The sequence below is a fragment of the Equus caballus genome, chromosome 29, assembly GCF_041296265.1.
Source record: "Equus caballus isolate H_3958 breed thoroughbred chromosome 29, TB-T2T, whole genome shotgun sequence".
Classification (NCBI taxonomy): domain Eukaryota; kingdom Metazoa; phylum Chordata; class Mammalia; order Perissodactyla; family Equidae; genus Equus; species Equus caballus.
This window is the reverse complement of record NC_091712.1, coordinates 39,752,465-39,775,893: the sequence shown is the minus strand read 5'-3', so window position 1 is coordinate 39,775,893 and position 23,429 is coordinate 39,752,465. Positions and strand designations below refer to the sequence as shown.

At 49.1% G+C, this 23,429-nt stretch overlaps 1 protein-coding gene and 1 long non-coding RNA gene across 4 annotated transcripts in view; one reads left to right on the top strand and one right to left on the bottom strand.

The window, feature by feature from the left end:
- Positions 1 to 23,429, bottom strand: part of LOC111771166 (uncharacterized) — a 34,821-nt gene continuing 11,392 nt past the window's right edge. The window contains exons 3-4 of one of the 3 annotated variants that reach the window (XR_011433930.1): positions 11,891 to 11,962; positions 10,651 to 10,811 (exon numbers count right to left, since the gene is read on the bottom strand). This is a non-coding gene — a long non-coding RNA (uncharacterized lncRNA). Of the gene's footprint in view, positions 2,983 to 10,650; positions 10,812 to 11,890; positions 11,963 to 23,429 lie in introns of those variants that run through there. The other 2 variants (XR_002804831.2, XR_011433931.1) reach the window with 2 other exon arrangements.
- Positions 9,050 to 10,506, top strand: LOC100070422 (calmodulin-like protein 3). Its single transcript, XM_070255054.1, has one exon. The coding sequence runs from the start codon at positions 9,286 to 9,288 to the stop codon at positions 9,733 to 9,735; it is 450 nt and encodes a 149-aa protein (XP_070111155.1). The 5' UTR covers positions 9,050 to 9,285; the 3' UTR covers positions 9,736 to 10,506.

Sequence of the window (23,429 nt, the reverse complement as noted above, 5' to 3'; positions counted from 1 at the left end):
TGAAGTAGTTAAAAGCGAGCTTTATTGGTTGGCGGTGGAGGAAAGAAGGAGGCTGGGCACCCCCGGACTCCTCTTAGTCTTCATTTTCTCCCTGTGCATCTCTGGAAGGACCTTTGAAGAGTCCAAGGGTTTCAAAGAGCCTGTTCAAAACCACTGGATGAATGACTCCGGAGTGGGCTCTGGTAACCCCGGAACTGCCTTTGCCGAAACGCTCTGCCTCCCTCCAATCACTTCCCCGGGTACCGAGCTCACGCCCCAACCCTTCCTGCATCCTCACACCTCATGTGCTTATCAGCAGGCACACCCGTCCACACAGGGACGCTTGAGCCACACGCGCACGCACACACACACACACACACACATCTTCCTGTATTAAATGCAAGGCTTTTCCTCACAGTCGTAGACTTCAAAGCTTGGAACTTGGAACCAAAGTTTCTCCTGCTTCGGGGTCTGCTCCACACCCCTCGGGGAAGTTCTCAGAAGATAATTACCACATCCCTGTGGTTATGGGGCTTAACGCCGCCGCCGAGCCTTCTGAGCCGATTTATCCAATGCGTCTTGGTATCAAAAGAACTGTAGCGTGTGGCTCTGGGCCCTCAGCAACATCACCCCCTTTGATATTTTCTGTTTGTCAATTTTTTTCAAACCAGCGAATATCCAGTTTGAAAGGCTGGTGGGTCATACAAATGAGCCCTTGCACATCCAGCGCGTTCTCCTCCCCGCCCTGCCCTCCTCCACCCTGCCCCCTGCCTTCTCCTTCTGCTCCCCAAGGCCAGCCCAGAACCCCCCCACCTGCCCGCACTGCAGGGGAGTCGATGAGTGGGTGCAGGGGGGCTACTTGGGAAAAGTGGAAAGTTCAAGAAGAGGTTGCTAAGATTGTGAGATTTATTACTAGTTTGCTTTGGTTTGGGCGGTCACTTAATTTAATCCTAATTTAATCAAAGTGGCTCTCAGAAATTAAACACAGATCTCTTTCATGTCCCTCGTGTCGCCTCTTGCATAAATGCACTGCTTGAGGTGCTCAAGGGCACGAAGGTGCTGGCCTCAGCAGTTGAGCAGCTAAGGAGCTTGATCCTACTTAAAAGGCGGCCTTGGTAGGGGGTGGGGCACCCCTGGGGGCTGACCTCATAAACCTGCCACCTGCTGAAAGCAGAGGGATCTGACGTGAGGACACCGCCCCAAGAAGGCCCAGGAAACACTAAAACAATCTGATTGTTCAGCTTCCTCCACACTTGGTGGACTTCATTCTGCAGGTGAGGCCTCGAATCATAAAAGTGAACCACTCCTGCACTTTACGACCGAGCGGGAGGCAAAGTGCGGCGGCCCAGCGAGCTCTGAGAGACACCGTGCACCAGCCTCCTAAATGATGATGCATCTGGTTAATTATCAGTTTTTGATTAAACTCACATGTCTGATCTAGAACAAAAGTCTCCTCCCTGAACTGAAACTCCAGCCCAGCCCAGGTCAGACCTGGAGGAATCTTGATGATTCACACAAGATTGACCAGTCATGCCAAGAGTTGAGTCATGCACCAATCTAGAAGAGCCTTTAGTGGGGGAGGTGAAAAGGGAAGACCCAGGACCCCTGCTTCCCACAGAAAGTTCCCCCATTTGTTGAGAAGACACTTTCCTAGCTATGAGGGTGACTAAGAAGGTGTTGTTTTGCTCCACGGTCAATATAAGCTGGAATATAGAGCAAGGCATGTTTATTATCAGTCCATGTTGGCCTTGGAAAGCAAGAAGCAGAAGTAGCTGGTCAACACCATGTGCTCAGTATAAATGCCACTGCTGTCCCAGCTGGGTTTGAACAACATGGTGAGTGTCTCATCATTATAGCCCCTGTTTGTCTGTGTCATTGTCGTTGCTTCTTAGACTACGAATTGCAAAGATCCCAGAACGACAACATAAGCTGTGCACCGCCTGCAAATTCAGGCATCGGCCCATTGTAGGAGACTTTGGGAAGGTGTGGACGGAAAGTCACAGGTAGGAACTTTAGCTGCTGAGACCGAGGACCGTGAAGACAGGCCGAGACAAGGGATAGCCAGAGCTTGCCATGGGACGTGTGGTTGGAGGAAGGACACTCTGAAGAGTGATTTTAACTCTTCTGTTGCTTTTGTCATAGAGTGGCCGTAAAGCCACACGAGCAGAACCCACCCCCAAGGGGAGAGGTTGGAGGCCTGACCACAGGTCCTTTGGCCATGCTCCGGTACTTCCCAGGACACTCTCTTGTCTCTCTTCTGAAACCCCTCCCCGCCGCCATCCCTCTGCCTAGGCCCTAGAGATTGATGCTGGTCGGACTGTCTGCCTAACTCACGTCCAGCTTTGAGGATAGAGTTGCAGCTCACCCCTAGATCGGATGAGCCTCATCACTTCGACTGCGCTCTGACCTCTCTCTAGGGAGCCTGTGCCAGAGGCCCAGGGTGGGACCATAATAAACAGTGAGTTAGATAAAAGTGCCACATGACCAGATGGCTTGCAGGGAGTTGGGAGCATAAGTCCATCTTCACAAGGCCCAGGCAGCACTGATGGTGTGTGCGGGAGCGGGGGTGCTTGCTAGCATCTATGCAGACATGTGAAACAGAGGACATGACACAGGTGTGTGTCCAGAGAGTGAAGCATCAGCAGCTGCTCCCAGGGGCCAACACAGAGGTCACCAGTCCCCACGGAGCCACTGAGCAAACCTGAGAACTGCAGAGGGGGAAATGACAGACCACACAAGGTGAATCAAAAGGCATTTGGGCAAGACCATTTGAGGTACACCATGGAGGCTGTGAGCCAGAAGGAAGGACGCAAAGGGAAGATACAGTGCCAGCAGTCCTCGTGCAGGTGGAGGCAACACTGCCCTTTTGCAACAACGTGACCCTCCTGTAGTCTATGCATTTAGCAAACGTTGATTGCAGGCTGCTCAGCACAGGGCCGGTCCTACCTGAGAGGGCTTGATGATGGGGAAAGAAACCAGAAGCAGCCTCGCCTCTTGTGAAACCTACGTGGGAAGAAACAGAAAATAAGCGAGTAAACAAACAAACGAAAGAAATGTAGGAGTGTGAGTTATGAAGAAAATAAAAGAGGGGAATAAAATAGCAGTGATGAGATGGAGGGGAGGCTTAAGTAAAAGCAGGTGGTTGGGGAAGGGCTCACAAGGCAGTGATATCTGACTTTTGACTGAAGTGACAAGAAGGAGCAGCTGCCTGAAGTTCGGGGACAGAGCATCCAGGCAGATGGAGCAGCTCATGCAAAGATGCTAAGGTGCAAATCAGATTGAGAGCGTTCAAGTAGAAGAAGGTAGGCTAGTGTGGTTGGAGCATAGAGTTGGGGGGTGGGCGATGTGACGACAGTGAGGAAACAGTCACGGAAGGCCAAGAAGGCACGGTAGGCAGTTTGGATTTTACTGAAATCCAGAGAGATGCCATTATAGGATTTTGAGCAGGAAATGACATACACTGACTTATAACACAAAAACGGAGACGAGTTATGAGGCTGTTGGAGCAATCCTGCCTCGAGATGACTGGCCTGGTGCAGTGATGCGTAGAGCTGAAAGACAGGCTGTGCAGTGCAAGAGAAAGGGAAGAATTAAATATGACTCTAGGGTTTTGTTCTGAACAATTGAGTGGGTTTTTTTTTAAAGAGATGAGGAAGACTAGGGGAAAAGCATGTTCAGATGAGGACCAAGAACTCTGCTTTGTCCAGCTAACTTGGAGGTGCCCGTTAAATACTCAGTGGAGATGTTAAGCTGGTAGATGGGTACTCAAGGTGCTTGGTGGGAAGGCTCTGGTATCAGCAAGTGCATCTTGATATTTTCCTGCCCTGAAAGACATCTACGGCAAGTGAGTTCCAGATTCTCAAGCCTACTTTGCAGGAGCCCAATAAGAAGGCAGAAGACTGAGTTGGTGAAGACTAGGAAGAAAACAGCTGCTAGCTGGGGGTGGTAAGAGTTGGAAGACCCAGCTCCAGTCCAAGTTTTCAGCTTGCTGGTTGTCTAATCATCACTCATTTGCCGATTCTCACATCCTTCATCTCTAATCCGGAGACACAGACAATGTGAACGAACGTGCTTTATAGGGGCTTGCCATGGAGTAATTGCTCAATGAGTAGGAAGTTAACCCATAAATGTTACATTGTAATGGTGTGCCATGGTGAGAATGCTTGTGTGCCCCCCAAATTCATATGTGGAATTCTAACCCCCAAAGGAGATGGTATTAGAAGGTGGGGCGTTTGGGAGATGATTAGGCCATGAGGGCAGATCCCTCACGAATGGGATTGGTGCCCCTATAGGATCCAGAGAGACCCCCAGCCCTTTCCACCACATGAGGACCCAGCAAGAAGTCTGCAACCCAGAAGAGAGGCCTCACCCAACCAGGCCACACCCTGATCGGGACTTCCAGCCTCCAGAACTGTGAGCAGTAAAGTTCTGCTGTTAATAAGCCACCCAGGGGGCGGCATTTTGTTACAGCAGCCAGAGCACATTAAGACAGGTGTGTATATTTATACCGGAAAGGGAAGTCGATGAGCCAATGCTGGGGGTGGCAAATGGCTTAATCAAGACAAAGAGAGAGAAAGGCCCAGGGCCACTCTCAGCCACACCCATTCTAGCAGAGCACAGGAAAGGAAGTGGTTGAAGAGATTGGGGAATCCTGATCTTCATCTTTCTCTATAGCCCCAGCAGGAGAGGCAGGTTCACTAGGGTGCTAAACGCATTCTTTTTTTTTCTTTTTCTTTTTCTTTTTTTTTTTCTTTTGCTGAGGAAGAGTCTCCCTGAGCTAACATCTGTTGCCAAATCTTCTTTTTTCTACATGAGTCACTGCCATAGTATGGCCGCTTATGAGTGGTGTAGGTCCACACCCGGGAACCAAACCCAGGCTGCCAAAGTGGAGCAGGTTGAACTTAACCACCAGGCCACCAGCACTGGCCCTGAACCAATTCTTTTTAACAAAAGCTATTATAGCACCAATTCAGAGGGAAAAACACCTTGGGTCATCTGCTCTTGAAAGGAAGTAGCAGCAGCAGGTAGATTCCTTCACTGGGTGTCTGCCCACTGTTGTCCTCATTGACACTGAACTCTATAAGGCCAGCACCATCCCTACGAATTCCAGCATCTTCAGCTCCTCTCACCTCCAGCCCAGGGCATTCTAAACCTGGTTCAGGCTCCTGGTTCCCAACCCTCCACCACCATGGTCCTCCAAGTGTGTTCCATGGATCCGTTTGTGGGGGAGGATGTCCTCAAAACACTTTCAGGGGGTCTGGGAGGTCAAAACTATTCTCATAACAATTCTAAGACGTTATTTGCCTTTTTCACCGTGTTGACGTCTTGCACTGAGGTCAAAAGCAATGGTGGGTAAAATTACTAGCCCCTTAGCATGGATCGCAGCTCCTGTTCTGTCGTCATTACATTCTTCACCACCACACGGTCTCAATTTTAGAAAAAGCCAGTTTCTCTTAAGAATGTTCTTGGAGAGCCAGCCCTGATGGCCTAGGGGTTAAAGTTCAGTGCTTGGGTGGCCCCAGTCCATCACCACACCACACCACCCATCTGTCAGTTGCCATGCTATGGTGGTGGCTCATGTAAAAGAACTAGAAAGACCTACAACTGGGGGCTTTGGGGAGGAAAAAAAGGGGGTAGGGGAGATTGGCAACAGATGTTAGCTCAGGGTGAATCTTTCCCTGTAAAAAAAAAAGAATATTCTCAGAAAAGTAGCAAAATTATTATTTTATTAAATTTCAACCCTAGCATGCACATCCTTAACCTTCTGCTGAATGTTGAAATACGATGGTTGTCACAGAAAGGCACTCATGTTGAGTGCATGAATAGCGGGGTCAGTTTTTTCATGGAACGCCGTTTTGATTGGAAAGAACAGCTGACGGACAAACTGTGGTTTCTCAGACTTGGTATTTGGCAGACATTTTCTCGAAAACGGATGAAGTGAGACTGTCATTTCAAGAAAAACAACTGACAGTATTTGTTGCCAATGATAAACTTTGAGCTTCCAAATGAAAACCAGAATTTTGGAAATTTCAAATGTGCCACTGTGTGCCTGAGACTTTCCAATTCTTCAAGACTTTTCTAATGGGATTGGTGGTGATATTGATGAATGTGATTTTTTTTTTATTATACGTGTAATGGTTCAATATTCCAAAAACCTGCAGAACTCAGGGAACCAATATTTTCCAAATGACCAATGCATGGCATTACAAAATCATGCATGAGGTAAAGATCCATTCAAAGCACAAGAGTGACCAATGGATTTTTAACCTAACAGTACGAAAAATTCATTGACACGGTTTTGGATTCCACACTATCACTAACCTTTAAGAAACTATCACTTGTCAAATTTTGATACGGCATCAAAGGAGAATATCCACAATTATCTGAGTCATTTAAATGTTCTCTCCTTTTCCGACTCCATATCTTTGTGAAGCTGGATTATTCTCCACTTCAAATGAAACCAACACCTTCATACAGACCGAGTGCAGAAGCGGACACGCATCCACGAAGCCAGACATTAATGAGATCTGCAAAATTATTTTTTAAGGTGCCACTCCTCTTTATTTTTTGTTTTGGAAATATAATTGTTTTTCATAAAACTAATTTATGTTAACATGTAATAGGTTTTTTATTTCTATTTCTTAAAAGTTACAAATAAATATATTTAAATATTTAAATTTAAATATTTAAATATATTTAAATTCTCAGTTTTACTTTCAAACCAAGTAAATATTAATAGATACACTCCACTTATGCAGACAAAAACTCTTTGGAAATACAAACTTCCAGTTATAAGGTGAGTAAGTTCTGGGGGTCCAATATACACCATGGTGACTGTAGTTAATAATACTGTATTACATACTTTAGTGTCAGTAAGGAAGTATATCTTCAATGTTCCAACACAAGTAGCAGTCATTATTATGTAATATAATAGATGTGTTGCCTAACGCTGTTTGGTAAACATTTTGCAATATGTAATTGTATCAAAACACATTTTGTACAGGTTAAACTTACCCAGTATTATATGTCACTTATATCTAAATAAAGCTGGAAAATAAATACATGAATAAATAAATAAAAATTTAAAAACTCTTTGGAGTCCTCAATAATTTTTAAATGTTAGGATGGGTCCTAAGATCAGAAATATATTCTGTACGGAAAGGAGTCAGTGCACTGAGAGGCTGCAGGGAGAGAATTACAGAGCCCACGAAATAAAGCACATTCGCTCTGTCACAGTTCCCTAACTAGCGAGTTGCAACAGTTCAGCCCATACAGCACTATCCTCTGCGAGTCATGAGTGACTCTGTTCAAAATCCTTACTGAGTTCTTTTTCAGTGTGCCTTTTTGAAGAACACACTTAGGCGAAGGCTGGATATTTGACCCTCGACACCATGAAATCTGCGGACACCTTCTGGCCACGTATCCTTCTGTAGGTGAAGTAGGCAGGAAGCAAGAACGTATTCTTGTCCGGCCTTGCAGTCTCCATCCATCAGTGGGACTGTCTCAGGCCCAGGTCCTCCCATGGGGCCAGCCCTTGGTTCTCCAGGACACTGCATCAGTTACATGCCCATGTCCAGGGCTCTCCTTCTGCCTCCTGCTGCTATTGCCCCCTTTGGGGGTTAGGGTTCAGCATATTTATTTTGGAGGGACACAGTTGTTTCAGCACCATTTGTTGGAAACGCTTTCTTTTCCCCGTTGTATTGCCTTTGCTCCTTTTTCAAAGATCAGTTGACTATTTGTGTGGGTCTGTTTCTGGGCTCTCTATTCTGTTCCCATTGATCTATGTGTCTATTCTCTGGCCAATACCACACCATCTTATTTACTGTAGCTTTATAGTTAGTCTTGAAGTCAGGAGGTGTCAACCCTCCCACATTGTTCTTCTCCTTCAATATCGTGTCAGCTCTTCCGGGACTCTCCAGCTTGGATTTTCATAGGTTCCCACAAGCAAATCAACCTCTTCTTACTCAGTGGTCAGTTCCCCATGCTTCCTGGGGGTTGGGAGCTGAATCTTTGTACTCTTAAAAATACCCCTTATTTCAGCTCTGGCTCCCCACAAACCAGGGCCTCAGAGCTTCAGACATGCCTTTGCTTAAAACATCTGGGGTTCGCATCAACCAGAGAATAAAATGCGAATTCCTCACCGCATTCTGCAAAGCCTCACTTGTCCAGCCTTCCTTATCTCCTTCTTCTCTCGGGCTGCAGCCACGTCTGTGTCCCCTGGCCATGCCAAGCCCTCTCCCACTCCTGGACTCTTGAGCCGGCTCAGCCTCCCACCTGGAAAGCCCCCTCTCCCCCTTCAGGCCACCCTCAGGTGCAACTCTGCAGAGAAGCCATCCTTGACCATTGCTATAGTAGTCACCTCCCCATGTTCTCTTCGCATTAGCTGTTTGATTCCTTCAGGGCATTCATCAAAAAGATCTAATTATCCTGCCTTGGTTTCTTTGTTAGTTTACTTGCTAACTAGCTGTCTCATGGATGGAATATCAGCTTCTCGAGGACTGAGGGTTGCCTGTCCAGTTCATGGCTCTATTCCCAGCTTCCAGAGCAGCACCTGAACGTAGTAGGCCCTCAATAAACATCTATGATTGAATGAGTGAATGAACGATTGGAGAAAATCCTTCTCCATTCATGTTTTTCTGAAGATAAGAAGACAGTCAGCTTCTAAGTGAAGAAAACCCTTTTCTTCCTTCTTTGAAACCCTCTTGGGAGCCCTCAGCCTTTCAGGCTTTGGGAACTAAAGACTAGGAAAGGAAATTCCTTCCAGGCAAAGACAACTTCTGCTTTTCACCCTGCCCAAAACCTCAACCGGTTATTTTATTGAGTGAAGGGTGTGAAGATTGGAGAGGAGAGAGAGGAAAGGGAAAATTCAAGGAGGAAAAACCCAAATTAATCTCTGTATGGGTTGTCTACCACGCCTTCATTGAAGGTATCCTTGCAGTGGCTCCTGGCAGCTCTGAGTGACGGCAGTGTGGGGAGCCGACTGCCCACACAGAGATGCTAGTGTCAGCTCAATTAGCTGACCAGCCTTGTTCCTGGTCCCAGGGAACCAGCCTTGTTCCTGTTCAAACAGGACTTGGCCTTCAGGCAACCACAGGGCGGGGAGTCTGAATGGTGAGGGAGAAGCCTGCTCCTTCTTAAGCACCAGCAAGTCAAGCCAGGGCTAGAACACCAGCCGACTGGCCCCCTGGTATCAGCACCAGTCCTCCAGAGTTGGGAGAGGAGCCCAGCTGAGACCAGAGTTGGGGACCCGCACGCATCCACACCTGCACCACCACCCCACACCTCCACCACCACCCCACACCTCCCATGGCTGATGAGCTGACAGAGGAGCAGGTGGCCGTCTTCAGGGAGGCCTTCGCCCTGTTCGACAAGGATGGGGATGGCATCATCACCACCCAGGAGCTGGGCACTGTCATGCGGTCCCTAGGCCAGAGCCCCACAGAGGCCGAGCTACAGGGCATGGTGAGCAAGGTCGACCATGACGGCAACAGGACCGTGGACTTCCCTGAGTTCCTGGACATGATGGCCAAGAAGATGAAGGACAGGGACAGTGAGGAAGAGATCCGGGAGGCCTTCCGCATGTTCGACAAGGATGGCAACGGCTTCATCAGCACGGCTGAGCTACGGCACATGACAACCAGGCTGGGAGAGAAGCTGACCAAAGAGGAGGTGGACAAGATGATCCGGGCAGCCGATGTGGATGGGGATGGGCAGGTGAACTATGAGGAGTTCGTCCGCATGCTGGTCCCCAAGTGAGGGGCGGGGGCCCAGGTGCTCCAGCCACCCCCGCATGCTACCCCAGCTTCATGCTTTGCTGAGGGATCTCTCTCTAGCCATTGTAAGAACCTCAGGCTTTGCATTGCTTCCTCCATTCCTCCAGCTTCCTCTGGACACTTCCTCCTCGGGCAAGGTTGATTCAATCCACCTTTCCGCATCTCACTTTTGTCTCCTCTTTCCTGCCAATCTCCTCCCATCCTCTTCTCATCCAGAAAGACACAGGCCGCTCACTCCCAAACCTGAAGTGCTTCTGTCACTCAGGAGTAGAAGTGACAGCACTGTGCACAGACAGTGAGCAGAAGGATCAGTAAAAGTTGCGCTGACTCCACCGGCCACAGGGAGGGCTCAGTGTGGCCTCAGGGAGCCCTCTGGACAGGACCCCTAAGAGGCACTCAGCCCACGGACCAGGGCCACTGCAACCCACAATACCCACTCTGGGAGCCTCTGTGGCCTGAAATCATCTGCTGTTGGATTCAGGCAGGTGGGAGGACTCTGGGCCCTGGAGTGTGGTTTGGTGACAGAGACTTTGACAACTGAGATCAGGCCTCCTGAGAAACATCACTTCGCTCCTCACGGTGCCCACTTGTTCCCTTTTGTCTTCATCAAACTGCTCTGACTCGTCGTTTGAAGCTGGGAGTAAAGCCGGGGTCCGTTGTAATACGTCTGTATTCATCTTCATGGGGGGAAAGTCAAATGAAAGAGAGAGGGAAGTTGCAGGGGGATAAATAAAACGCTTGTGTTCCTATCACATTCCTTTTTCTGATTCTGCCCGAAATGGTCCTTGTTAAGTCAAGGGTTTGAATGAGGCAGGAATCTCCATTTTTTGAGCCTTTCAAAATTGCAATGAAATCTTGTACTGGTGGGTGTAGCAAAAAGAAAGAAGTGTAGGGGAGGTCAATCTTGAATATTTATTTCAAATAAAATGGCCAAGGCAGTAGCAAAGAGCGGTTAAAAATCCATGGAGAGCTCCTGAAGGTCTGGAGTCGCTTCCAGCTGGGAGGAACACTGATCACGTTGATGTCTCTCCTCTATTCACTCTGGTTGCTGTGCAGGCTCTGTGGTGACAAGACAGGAAAGACTGGAGAGGGTTAATGCGTGCCCAGCACGTGTGGGCAGAATCTACTTCCTGCAGTCTACCGCATCCTCCCAGAGGTCACATCAGACAACGCAGAGGGCGAAGGGGCCTTGCCAGAGGTCACTTTAGTTCCAAAGGGAGGCAGTGTTTTGTGGGGTGGACACTACCTTGGGGGGGCCCATCCAAAAGGGCTGCCAGCCCTGGGACAGTCACAAAGCAGCTGGCCCATTTTGGGTCAGTCCTTTTTCCTTGACACCCTCTCCCCACCTTGCATGTTTCCTCACATGTAAAATGAAGAACGTGGGCTTTGGGGCCCGACAGACAGGGATTCCTGGCCTTGCAATTATTGCTGCCCTGCCGACCATGCCCCGATCCCTTATCTTCACCACCATGATAGCTGACACTCTTGCAGTCCCTCCTGGGTGCCGGACACTGTTGTAAGCCTCTGTATGCACAGCAGCTCACTGCCACCCTATGCACTAGCTACTACTAGTAGTTTCCCTGTCTTACAAACGAGGAAGCTGAGACACAGAGAGCTTAAGAAATCAGCCTGATGTCCCGCAGCTGGAAAGTGACAGAGCAGGGATTGAATGCCAGTCTGTGCCCTCGACCACGCTGTACCACCTCTCCACAGACCCTTCACGTTCCCTGTGACCTGACCGGTATAACAGCACCTCTCTGGAGCACTTGTGAGGGTTAGAAACAACCTTAACATGTGTGGCAGGCAGCAGGTGCTTCATAAATGACAGCTACTATTGCTATCGCCTTTAGGAATTCCTTCCAGCTCTAATGCTCTGGCAACGTATTTCTACCCCTGGGAATAGTCCAAGGTAAAAGATGAGGATGGGAAGGGGCAGGAGCTGAGGGGCCCCAGGGGTGGGTCTGGGATGGGAAGGGGCCCCAGGGTGGTGTGGCTATAAAGCCCCTTTAGGTGGTGCTCTGACAGCAGGGCCTCACAGGAGTTAAGCGGTCAGGCCTGGCTGAGCACCCGCAGGTGGAGACTTGGGAACAAGCCTCGTCAGTGTGGACAGAGCGTCCAGATGTCATTGGACGCAGCACCTTGGGGGCCCGTGAGCAGAAGAGCCATGCCAGTGGTCGCCTTAGAGGTTCAGACATGAATGATGGTCCCACCTGCCAAAAGAAACATTGATGTCACCCCCAGGGACAACACAATTCCAACGTTAGTGTCTTTCATGGGACATCTAAATGCTGCAAGAGGAACGAAACACAGGCGAGGAAGGGATGAGTCAGAGGTCCCTCTGCACAAGGAGGGTCCACCGGTTCTGCAGGCGCCAGCAGGGACCTGGTTCAGGAGTGGGCATTTAACCCCCTCTTGCCCAGTGTCAGCCGAACCAAGCCCCGGCGGGTATGGGACCTATCCGTCTGCTGACCTTCAGCCGACGGGGGGGATGAGGGGCCTTTGGTGCCTTCCACCCAGCCTCCGGCGATTAACAGAAGTAGATGCAACTGCATCATCATGCCAGAACCAGGCTGCCTGCATTTTAATAGCTTTAGAGCCTTTCCTGAGAATCCTTGGGGTCAGGACAGGAACTGGGCTGCTATTACAGAAAGACCTCCTGACAAGCCCCCCGCCCTCCCTTTGGTGTTTCTTGACTGCCCCAGAAGCCGGGTTGCAGATGGGGGCTCTGGCCTGGAACAGAGGTGAGAATTCCCCCACCGCCCCGAGACAGCAGAGCCCCTCGGACCATCGCCCTGTGCTCCCACCACTGCTCTCGGGGGCCCTAAGTACCAGGTGGGAAATGCCCCTTGGGAACCTCAGACTCGGATTAGTAATAAAAGGGATTCCTTTTGTATGCAGATGCAAAATCTGAGATGGAAGATCAAGGTGGCCCAGCCTTGAAGACACTCTCTTCCCCACTCCTGGTTTTTCACTCCTGCATACAATTTTTTATAATCTTTTCCGTCGTCCTTGCTCGTTCAAGTGAAGTCGTCATCAGCCAGCTCAGCCATGTGGCTCAGCTCTCTCCCAGCCTCCTGGGTTAAGGACAGGGATGCCAGGCCCAAGGGGCACTCAGTTGGGTGGACACTCTCTAATTCTAGGAGAGTCCCCTGGCTTGGCCGGTGGGTCCAAAACTCACAGCGGGTGCAAGCCCCTCACGGTGGCTGGCAGCGTCCAGCCCCTCACAGCACCCACTGCCAGGCTGGGCAGCAGCTCTTCTCATTCAATGAGTCCTGGCCCACGTCAGCTTCAGGACTCGGGTCCCCTGGGGCAAAAACCTATATCTGTCTTCAGCCTCCTTGCCCCTCCTGCTCCATCTTCTTTTCCTTTCTTCCTCCCTGTGCTACCCAGGACCTGTCCTGTCCCAAGACACCAAGATAGACATTTGTTTGTAAAATGCAGTCACCCTGATTGCCAGCGGTAGGTCCCTGGCCTTGCTGAATGGGGGAAGCGGAGGCATGGGGGCCCGAGCACTAGAGGGAAGCCCTGAGGATGGCAGGACAGAGAGGCCTGCAGAGCCGGGCTTCCTCGCCTGGTGTCTTCTGGAACAGACTTCGAGGCAGCTGCTCCTCACCCACGTTCCCCTTTTGTTTCAGTCACTGAATAACTGGACTTAAACAATCTCCCTTCATCCCCCAAAAAGGTGCTCTCTGACTGCAGCTCAGAAGAACATTCCATCCATCCTCGGGGAAAGAATTTATAAATATTACCTCGGCTTTCATGTGCTCTCACCAAGCTTCTCATAAATCAGTGCTCAGGGCTCCTGGACCTCCCAGACTATATAAAGCCACCCCTCTGCCTCATGTGTTTCCAATTTTAAATCAAACACAGCCCAGCCCTGCCGGCTCCTGTTGATCCTCACGGATTCCAGGGGCCGTTCAAAAGCTCCCAAACCAGCCCGCTAAAAATGACTGCGTGTTCCTGCTGCAGAAATTTAAAATTAAATCTCATGTATGGGGTAGAGACCGCCCCACGATGAAGGAAAGCAACAGGGAATATGAGGTGTGTTTCTCCACCCAAAACTAAGCAAAAATAACATATCTCTAAGAAAGGTCTGGCCCCAACGCACCTGCCATCCTCCTCCACATCCTGCTTTTCTGGTGGTTGTTTCTATAGCAACGGGGTTCTCAGGTAGGGGCCTGGACCGCCCTGAGAAAGGGGAAGGGAGCTGGGGCTGGAGCAACTGGTGAAAGGCACTCACTGCCCTCCTACCAGGTCCTGGGGGGAAATGGCGCAACTTTCTCAAGTGCAGGGAAAGGGGAAAGGCAGGGAGTGGTCACAAGAGAGGGCCTGGAATAAACATGGAAAGGACAACAGGGTTTCCAGAGCCAGGGGGACAATCAATGGAGGAATCTCACACAGTGCTCTGAATGCCCTCTCAGCTCTTCCTTTCTTTCTAGTGTGCCCCAGAATTACCCGGGAGGGAATGGAGCCAGGTTTCTAGTACAGAGGAGGGGAAGCATCGGAAGGTTAAATATTGGGTGGGCCCAGCCTGTTTTGGATGGCACCTGTGCTGCCCTGCCGACCAAGGGTAACTGAACAGCAGTGGAGTGACCCCCTGCAACCCCACCAGCCATGGATAAGGCTCACCTCCCTTGTCACCACCTGAACTGGCCTCATCTATAGCCCGCTGCGTGCCCTGAAGGCCTGTGTTTGGAGGGCTCCTGCGATCCGATCTCACCGAGAGCACGCTTCGCTTACGTGTCAGCACTGGACCCTGTGAAATGCTCACCATGCCCTGCATTCGCTCATTTAATCCTCAAAACAAGACAGCATGGCAGCTACTTTTATTAGCCCACTTGAGAGAAGAGAAGATTGAGACCTGTAGAGTTTAAATAACTTCCCCAAAGTCAGACAGCTACCAAATTAGAGTCTGAACCTGCGTCTGACTGGCTCCAAAGCCAGCATCCTTCTCGCCACCAAAGGGAAGCTTCTCAGAGCAAGCAGCCTGAGGCTGGAAGTCGGCTGACCTTACAGAGGTTGTGAGAGCTGTGGCAGAGCTTCAAAAGGCACATCAGCTGAGAGACATCCATAGGAAAGGCCTGGAGGAGGAAACAGCTGCTGGGCAGAGTTTGGGCAGATAGGGCCCTGAGAAAAGAAAGACACTACACAGTGCTGAGGAACCCAGGGGCCATGGAACCTCTGTGTCAGTGTTTGGGTGGCTGCAGAGGGAGCGCTGCAAACCACTCCATTCCCCTGGGCCCTGCACAGGGCACCTCATCTCACGGCCCCCTCTCCTGGCACTGGAGGTCAATGCAGGCATGGGGTCACTGTGTGCCAAGGAACTGGAGGTGGACAGCATCACCAGGAGAGAATTCTGCACTGGCTAACATCTTTGTGACAGTAGATGCCAATCAATTCACAGTCCTGGGCAGGCATCTCTCCAGCCAAAGCTGGGCCCAAGCCTCCGTCCTTGGTACAGAGGAGCTGGGGATTTCTGGGCCTCTCTGCTTCTGTCGTGGAAGTACTCCACCTCCCACCCAAACTCACATCGTGGGGTCTAGATGATGGGCAATCAGAAAATTACAGGTTGAGCGTCCGGCCCCATGGCCGAGTGGTTAAGTTTGCACACTCAGCTGCGGCAGCCCAGGGTTTCACTGTTTCGGATCCTGGGCGCAGACATGGTGCCGCCCGTCAGGCCACATTGAGGCAGAGTCCCACATGCCACAGCTAGAAGGACCTGCAACTAAGATGCACAATATGTACCAAGGGGATTTGGGGAGATAAAGTAGAAAAAAACAAAAAAAGATTGGCAACAGTTGTTAGCTTGGGTGCCAATCTTTAAAAAAAAAAAAAGAAAAAAAGAAAATGACAGGTTGAATTATGTCCCCCAAAATTCGCATGTTAGGGTCCTGACACCCAGAACCTCAGAATGTAGGCTTATTTGGAGATCGAGTCTTTACAGAGGCAATCAAGCTAAAATGAGGTCACCGGGGTGGGCCCTAATCCAATATGGCTGGCATCCTTATAAGAAGGGGAAATTTGGATAGAGAGCAACGACCCTGTGATGACACGGAGAAAACGGCCGTCTACACACTAAGGAGGGAAACCAGCCCTGCCGACACCTTGATCTCGGACTTCCCGCCTCCAGAACCGTGAGCAATGAGTTTCTGTTGTTTGAGCCACTCAGTTCGTGGTGCTTTGTTACAGTAGCCCAAGCGAGCAATGCACCCCTCTAAGGCAGGGTTAGAGGGGCTCACAGACTCTTCTGACTCTGAGTTCCGGAAGGGTTGCTGGGACTTGTCCAGAGCTAGCTTTCTCCTGATGATGGTCTCATCTTATGAGTGATGCAGCAAGTCACACACGAGATGCTGGAGAAGATCCAAGCCCCAAGGAAGGAGAAGGGGAGAAGCAATCCCTGCTACGTAGGAAAATGTCATTCGACACATTCTGACGCCCCAGACTCTAGACTTGCAGTTGGTGCCGAAAGCCTGGCTCATGTCTCCAACCTCAGCACTTTTGAGGAGTAAAAGCAGTCATTAGAGTTGGCGTGACAATGCCCAGTGCTTTGAAATCTGGGGGTGTGTTCTCTCCATCCCCAAGTGCGACTGCAACATGACATTCTTACCACAAGGCCTGAGATGGAGATGAAAATTTAGACTTGTAGAATCTGACATCTATATGCCATCCCAGAGGTTATCTGGCCTAATTTCTCATCTAGGATGAAATTCCTCAAAGTGACAATATCCTGGAGAGATGGTTAGTTTGCGTCCCCTTGAACGAGTCCATTTGAGGAAGTTCAAGCCCGATTGTCCAATGGTTGGATGATTCTTATCCTGAGAAAGTGTTTCCTCATACGGTCTGGAATGTGCCTCCATGCAGGATCACCCACTAGAACCTTTCTTCCTTCTGTCTACGTCCTAGATAGGTTCTAGAGCACCAGAAAATAAGGTGCAGCCCTTCTCCACATGTCAGTACTTCAAATAGTTGTAGATACAATCATGTCCCACCCCACATTCTCTCCTCTCCCGGCTAAGGAGCACTAATTCCCTCAAGAGTTTCTTATAGGACACATGTTCAGGCCCCCTCACCTCTTGACACATTTCAAAGTCCCTCTTGGTGATGGTTCACTGGACCTCAGCAAAGTGTGACCCAGGCCAGTGGCAGTGGGGCCATACCTCTCTGTTCTGAATACAGCACGTCTAAGAATAAAGCCCGTGCTCAAACCAGACTTGTGCTCCAACGATGTGCTGCTCATTCAACAAATACTCTTAGCATATGTGTTTGTGCGTGCATGCTAGACTTTAGAGGACATGAAGATGAATAGGACTCCAGGACCTCACCACGAATGGAGGGAAGATCAGTAAACAAGTAGTTCTAAGACAGTGCATGAGGGATGGATGGAAAAGTGCCCTGGAAGCATAGAGGAGAAATGCCAGCATCTGCTCAGCAAGTGGAGGAAGCAGAGAAGGTGTGGGGAAAGACTCCAAAGACCAGAGACTTGTCAGCTGGGTCCTGATGGCAGCCAGGCAGATGAGGTGGGTAGAGAAGAGATGGGCAGGCCTGGGTGTGCTGTTCCCAGGCTGAAGGATCAGCGTGGGAGAAGGCACAGAGGCACTAAGGAGCACAATGTCCCTCTGCCTCCTCTTCGTGCAACCATTTCCTGTCCATCCTTACAAACTCAGTTCTGATGTCCAGTCCTCTCAGAAGCCTGACTTTCCAACCCCCTACCCTATAGGTTAGGTTACATACCTTGTCTCTATCCTTATAACACTCGCTGCATATCTGTGGCCTTCCTTTATGACATTACCATGACCTGTTTATCTCCCATCTTCTCCACCAGTCATCCCCTTGGGTTAATCAGCCTCACATCTGATCGCCTAGCACAGGACCTGTCATAGAGTCGATGTTGAAAACTAGTGTGTTGAATGAATGAATGGAGTGGCCAGGTGGGTTCCACTGGAGCCGTTACAGCAGGTCACGGAAAGTGGGCTGTGCGAGGTCATGCAGGGCTCCCCGAGGCTTTCTCGGGAGTCTGGGCTTGGTTCTGCAGGAGGCGGAGAGCGTGGGTTACCTTCAGGCAGGGGATTGATTTGGGGTAAAATAACATGCTGGCAGCTATTAGAGGATAAAGATTAGAGGCTGAGAAAGACAGAAACAAGTCAGGAAACCTGGGCGACAGCCGGAGTGAGCGATGACAGGGCGCGAAGCAAGGCTGTGGCCATAGGGAATGAACAATAACAGAAAGAGAGAGACAGATTAAAAGATTAAGAGGCAGCACTTAGCAGGGAATTAGGGAAGGAAGAGGCAAGATGGCCTTGGGCAGCTGGGCTGAGAGTAACATCCTTGTCTGAAAGCAAGAACTGAGAGGAAGAGAAAGATTTTTATTTTATTCTGCTGGTTGGAGGCCATGGGAGGAGGCATGAGATAATAAATTCTGTTTTTTCAGTCTCGTCGATTTTCAAGTAATGGGACTTCCAAATAGCCGGAAGTATGAGTTTTGGACAGGGCTAGTTTGAAGATCTGGGGAGTCCTCCGTGTGCCTGTGGACCAAAGATGGAACTTAGCTCACATGGCATCACTCAGGGCCCGTCTTAGAAGAGCCCGAGCTTGGTTTAATGCTCTGCTGCCGCTATCCTGGAAATCTTAATAATTTTTGGATGGTTAAGAATAAGAATCATTTTATTCTGGGCCCCCTAAATCATGTAGCCAGTCCTGTTCACCAAGACATCCTTAGCTCCCAGGGCAGGGCCGGCCAGATGGGGACGAGTTCAGCAGGTGAGTGGAGAAACATAGACCCATGAAGGAGATGGGAAAGTTGTAGTTTAGAGAAGAGAGGAAGCAGGAGCTAGCGGTACAGTGGAATCAGAGGAGAGGGTTTCCGAGAGAAGCTGGCGGTCCACATGCTCTTTGCCCTAGGCCGTGGGGAGGAAGGCTGTGTATTTGCCCCTAAGGCGCAGGGTCCTGCCCGTAGAGGGCTAGATCCGCTGAGCCGCTGAGCGGCCTGCTGTTCTCAGACTGTCTGTGCTTCCACTGAGACCCCTCCATCCCCCTGCGTGAAGACCGAAGCAGGCTCTCTGCTGAGGTGCTGGTGTTTGTTTCCACCAGCCTATTGATTCAACTTTGGCTTGTTCTTCTCATAAATTCTTTCTCCAAAGACCACTGCTGGTGTTGTCAGATGACACCCTGATTGCGGAGATGACTATGCTAGCGATAACAATGCCCTGCGGACTGGGAGAACCCATGCACTGAATGACGCTTTACTTCCTCATCCCCCGTAGGGCAGGTCGCCAAGCCATGCTCATGCCTCACCCTCAGTCCCCCTTCCACAGCAAGCTGGAAGCCCTAGAACGTTTCCTTGGGCCATCCCAGCCAGGGCGGCAGATCTAGTTGGAAAAGATGTCCTAACAACCCAGAAGGTGTGATCAGCCTGGCCTGAGATTGTAAATTCTCCCCATAGATCCCCTCTCCCATCACCATCACCACCTCCAAGGAGGGAACAAAAATACTCCACAGCGACTGGATGAAGTTCTTTCAGTTCAGAAACAGAGACAAGGCAGGAGCTGATAAAGAGTTATTCTTCTTTTCCAGTAAGAACTAAACCACAAGAAATGGTCTTAAATATCCACAGAGCAGATTTCTGATCATACATGAAGAAGAATCTCACAATAGCACAGATTTTGAGATGCCTACAAGAGGAGACCAAATTGGAAAATATTTAACCTGTGTGGGAACTCTGCCAACATGGGGAAAAGTCCTCCTGTTCCAGGAAGCCCTGTACAGTGCTTTGCACGGGGTACTGGTGAGTAAATGCCTGACGTTAGGCGTGAAAGCTTCTTTAGGCTCTCCCAAGAGATTCCAGCTGCCTTTCCAAGAACGGGGCTATCCAAATAGAAATCCCAGTCCAAAATCTTCTACCTCATTTTAAAAGTAAATTTTTGCTTCTTGAATCCAGAGTCTTTGTGGACCTTATGTAAGTCCCAGATTCCGCACAGTCACAACTTGAGAAAATAAAACAGTGTTCCCAAAGGAGACTCTCCGAGGATGGAGCAAGACTCTCTTTGTAACCCAAAACCTCTGAGGAAACTTTAGTTCTGCTGCCACAGGGAGGTTTCCACTAAAAGGGAACAAAACTACGCAAAGAGGTTTTGCAACAAGCAAGCCCTCTGTTTAAAGACCTGCGGGGACCTCAGGAAACTCCAAAGGACAGCTAAAAACAGATTTCTTTAACCCAGAACACAGGGACTTCAACGAGGCAGATGAAATCGGATATTGGAATCTGGTCTCGTCAACATTCTCATCTCTGATCTTCATCAACCTGCTGGAGGGAGGGTTAAAGGTGGGACAGGACAGGTCCCTCATGTGGGATGACCTCTGTGTTGTGACAGCTTCTTAGGCTGTAGTGGGGACAAGGGTCTGTTGATGACGTCTGGAGAAGGAACAACTAGATACTTATTTTAATGCATATTTCATTCATTCACTCATTCATTTATAAATCTTACAATTATTTGTTGAATGTCTGCTACACGCCAGACACTACGCTGTTTACTAGAGATGCGAAACTTCTGGGCTCGGCCCTGTGACCGATTGGTTCGAGTTTCACGTGCCCCGCTGTGGTGCCCCAAGGTTTGCAGGTTTGGATCCCAGGTGCAGACCTACACCACTCATCAGCCATGCTGTGGAGGCATCCCACATACAAAGTAGAGGAAGATTGGTACAGATGTTAGCTCAGGGCTAATCTTCCTCAAGCAAAAAAAGAGGAGGATTGGCAACAGATGTTAGTTCAGGGAAAATCCTCCTCACAAAAAAAAAAAAGAAAGCAACTTCTGCCTTGAGGTAACTAATGTTTAGTAAACCACACAAACAGGTGGGCTGCAGACATCCTGGAACTCAAATATCTCCAGGACAGGTAGTGTGATCCATGAGAGGACAAAAGAGATGTATGATGCCCTCATGAATGCACAAGCTACTATCACATAAATTCCACATAGACAAGAACCTCAGTCTTGATTAGGCCTTATAGGAACTAAATCTTCCACTTGCTATGTTACATCTGATGATTGAAAGAATTTCCCCAACCTGGCTTCTGACTCTGTAAATATCAAACCTCATTTCTCTTCTGCTGCCCCGTCCTTCTGGGGCCCACACCACAGGGTGCATCCACACTCGGTACCTTCACGTCATGGTGCCTGGTGGCAGAGTATTCCTGAAACCATTTCTCTACCAGAACACCCAGATAGTTTAACTGTGTTGAAGTGACTGCAAACCACCAAAGTGAGAGAGGAAAGGACAGCAGTCCTGACTGACTGCAGTTAAACAGATGACCTTTGCAAATTGTGCAAAAACATATGACCATGTGAACACCTTGTGGGGCCCCTCCCAGGCCTTTGGAAGGGGTCCCACAAGAGAGGGCTGAACCTTGAGCTGACTTTTTATCGTGGTAAATACGTGTCTGGGTGGAGGACTGAATAACGGGAATGCCTTGACTATTCCGAGCCTTTTGGATAATCTTGATTCACCTTTTTCCCTGTGGAGCAAAAGAGAAGTCATCCTGATGGCTGAGATTCTCAGACCAGGAGGGAGCTCAGGTCTATGTTCAAGAGTCACAAACAGATTTAAATCAGGCTCTTCATAAACCAATAAAAGATGTGACACTAAACACTTTTCTCTGTTTTTAGATCTGACCTCTTCTCCCTCCCCATGCTCCTCCCCGATTTGCCGGACACGTGGACTTCTCTCTGCCAGACATTTTCCTGTCCATTTTTTGGTCCTAATTCTGTCTTTGATTCCCTTTGTAAATCTTCTCATTGATTTCTTTCCATTCTTCACTTTTTTAGCCCTATATTGCTCTGTCTCCTCTCCTCTTCCTTCTGCTCCTTTCTCTTCATTCTCTCTCTCTCTTCCTCTCTCTCTTGCTTTCACTGTCATCTCTCTATTTCAAGATGTCTGCCCTCTTGGTTTCTTTGTCTTTCTTTACTTTTTACTTAAAGTTTCTCTGTATTACTACTGTCTCTGTGTCTTCCTTTCTTTCGCTCTTCACTCTCTCCCCCCATCTTTCCCTGCTGCCTTCCACTTCTTTCCAAACCCAACATTCACTCCACCCTAACATATTTTTTTCCTATTTATTCGTGAGTTGTTTAAGAATTTGATCTCGGGACAGAGCCTTATTGCAGATTGCTTTTCCTTCCTGTGGCATGAAAGCCTTTGAGCAGCCTCTCCCTTCTGGCTGCAGGATGGGGAGCGAGGCCAGAAACAGTAGGAGCTTGTTCTGGGCCCCTTGCTTGTGTTTTTGCAGGCACTGCCCTAGAGGGGAAGGTTTCTGGGTACTTCCTGTACCTCAAACACAATGGAGCAGCCAAGAAGAGAAGCCCATGTCAGTTGTTTTGGAATCCCTCTTAACTCTTTGGTTTTTCTTTAATTCCATGTGTTTTTGTGTGACTTTCTACAGAAACCTATACGTGTATGCTTATCACTCAGTTAACAAGTTCCACTGAACGCCCTCTATGAGCTATGAGAGCAAAACAAAGTCCTTGTCCTCAAAAAGCACGTTCTCCAGGGTCTACAGACACAAAACTATCACCTGTAAACAGTCTGAGGACATGGAAGCAATACAATGTGTGATGCTGATCATCAACATGCCGGGTCAGAGGAGGAAGAACCCAGCATAAGCCTGAAGAATCAAAGAAGACTTGGTGGAAGGGCTGGGGTTGGTGCCGCCCCTGAAGTCCACAGAGGTGAAGGAGGACATCTTACAGGAGGAAAAACAGCATGAGCAAAGCCGGAACCTTGGGCACTAGCTGGGGTCCAAAGAGAGTAAGGAGATGGCCTGGCGGGACAGTGATGTCAATGTAGGGGTGGGTAGTATGGGGCTTCCGTACGGTGGAGACAAGGTACTGGGGACTGAGTCTGCTCAGCCTGCCATAACAAAATACCACACACTGTGTAGCTTAAATAACAGACCTTTATTTTCCTATCATTCTGGAGCCTGGAAGTCCAAGATCAAGGTCTGGCAGGGTTGGTTTCTGGTGAGGGCTCTCTTCCTGGCTTATAGACAGCTGCCTTCTCGCTCTGTCCTCACATGGCAGAGAGAGAAAAAGAGTTTCTTTGGGCTCATCACCATCATCAAAATCATGATTTCAAAAACAAGAATTACATAGACATAGACATGGAAGAACATTCCTATCACCCAACACCAGGTCATGGATCTTAAGGGGAGGGATCCCACTGTTTTAGTTTCTTTTTCATTCACACAGCACAGCCGAGGGCCTTGTTTGGTGTCCTGAAAATACTAAACAAATGAAATTGATTTGAACAGAATTGATGCCACAGATCACAGAATTTGGAGGTCCATGGAAAAAAGACCTTCTCCCCAGGGTGAAAATCAAGGTCCTCCTTGAGAATAGCTTAGCTCAGGTACCAAGAATTGAAAATTATGCCCATAACACCCAGATTTCCAGTTGGTTCAATTTTTAAGGACATTTAAGTTCCCATGACATGTCAAGATGTGGGATAGGAGCATGGCTGCTGCCTTACACAGCTCCTCAGTCACCTTCACATTGTGACCGATGTCAATCGCTCTCCTTGGACTTGTGCAAGGCAGTGGTCTTCACATAGAAGAAAGAAGATACACAATTAAATGGTGCTATTGTTTAATGGGTAGAGTTTCTGTCTGGGCTGATGAAAAGTTCTGAAAATCGG

Coding starts and splice junctions, on each gene's coding strand:
- LOC100070422 (XM_070255054.1), top strand. CDS start 9,286: ATGGCTGATGAGCTGACAGAGGAGCAGGTGGCCGTCTTCAGGGAGGCC.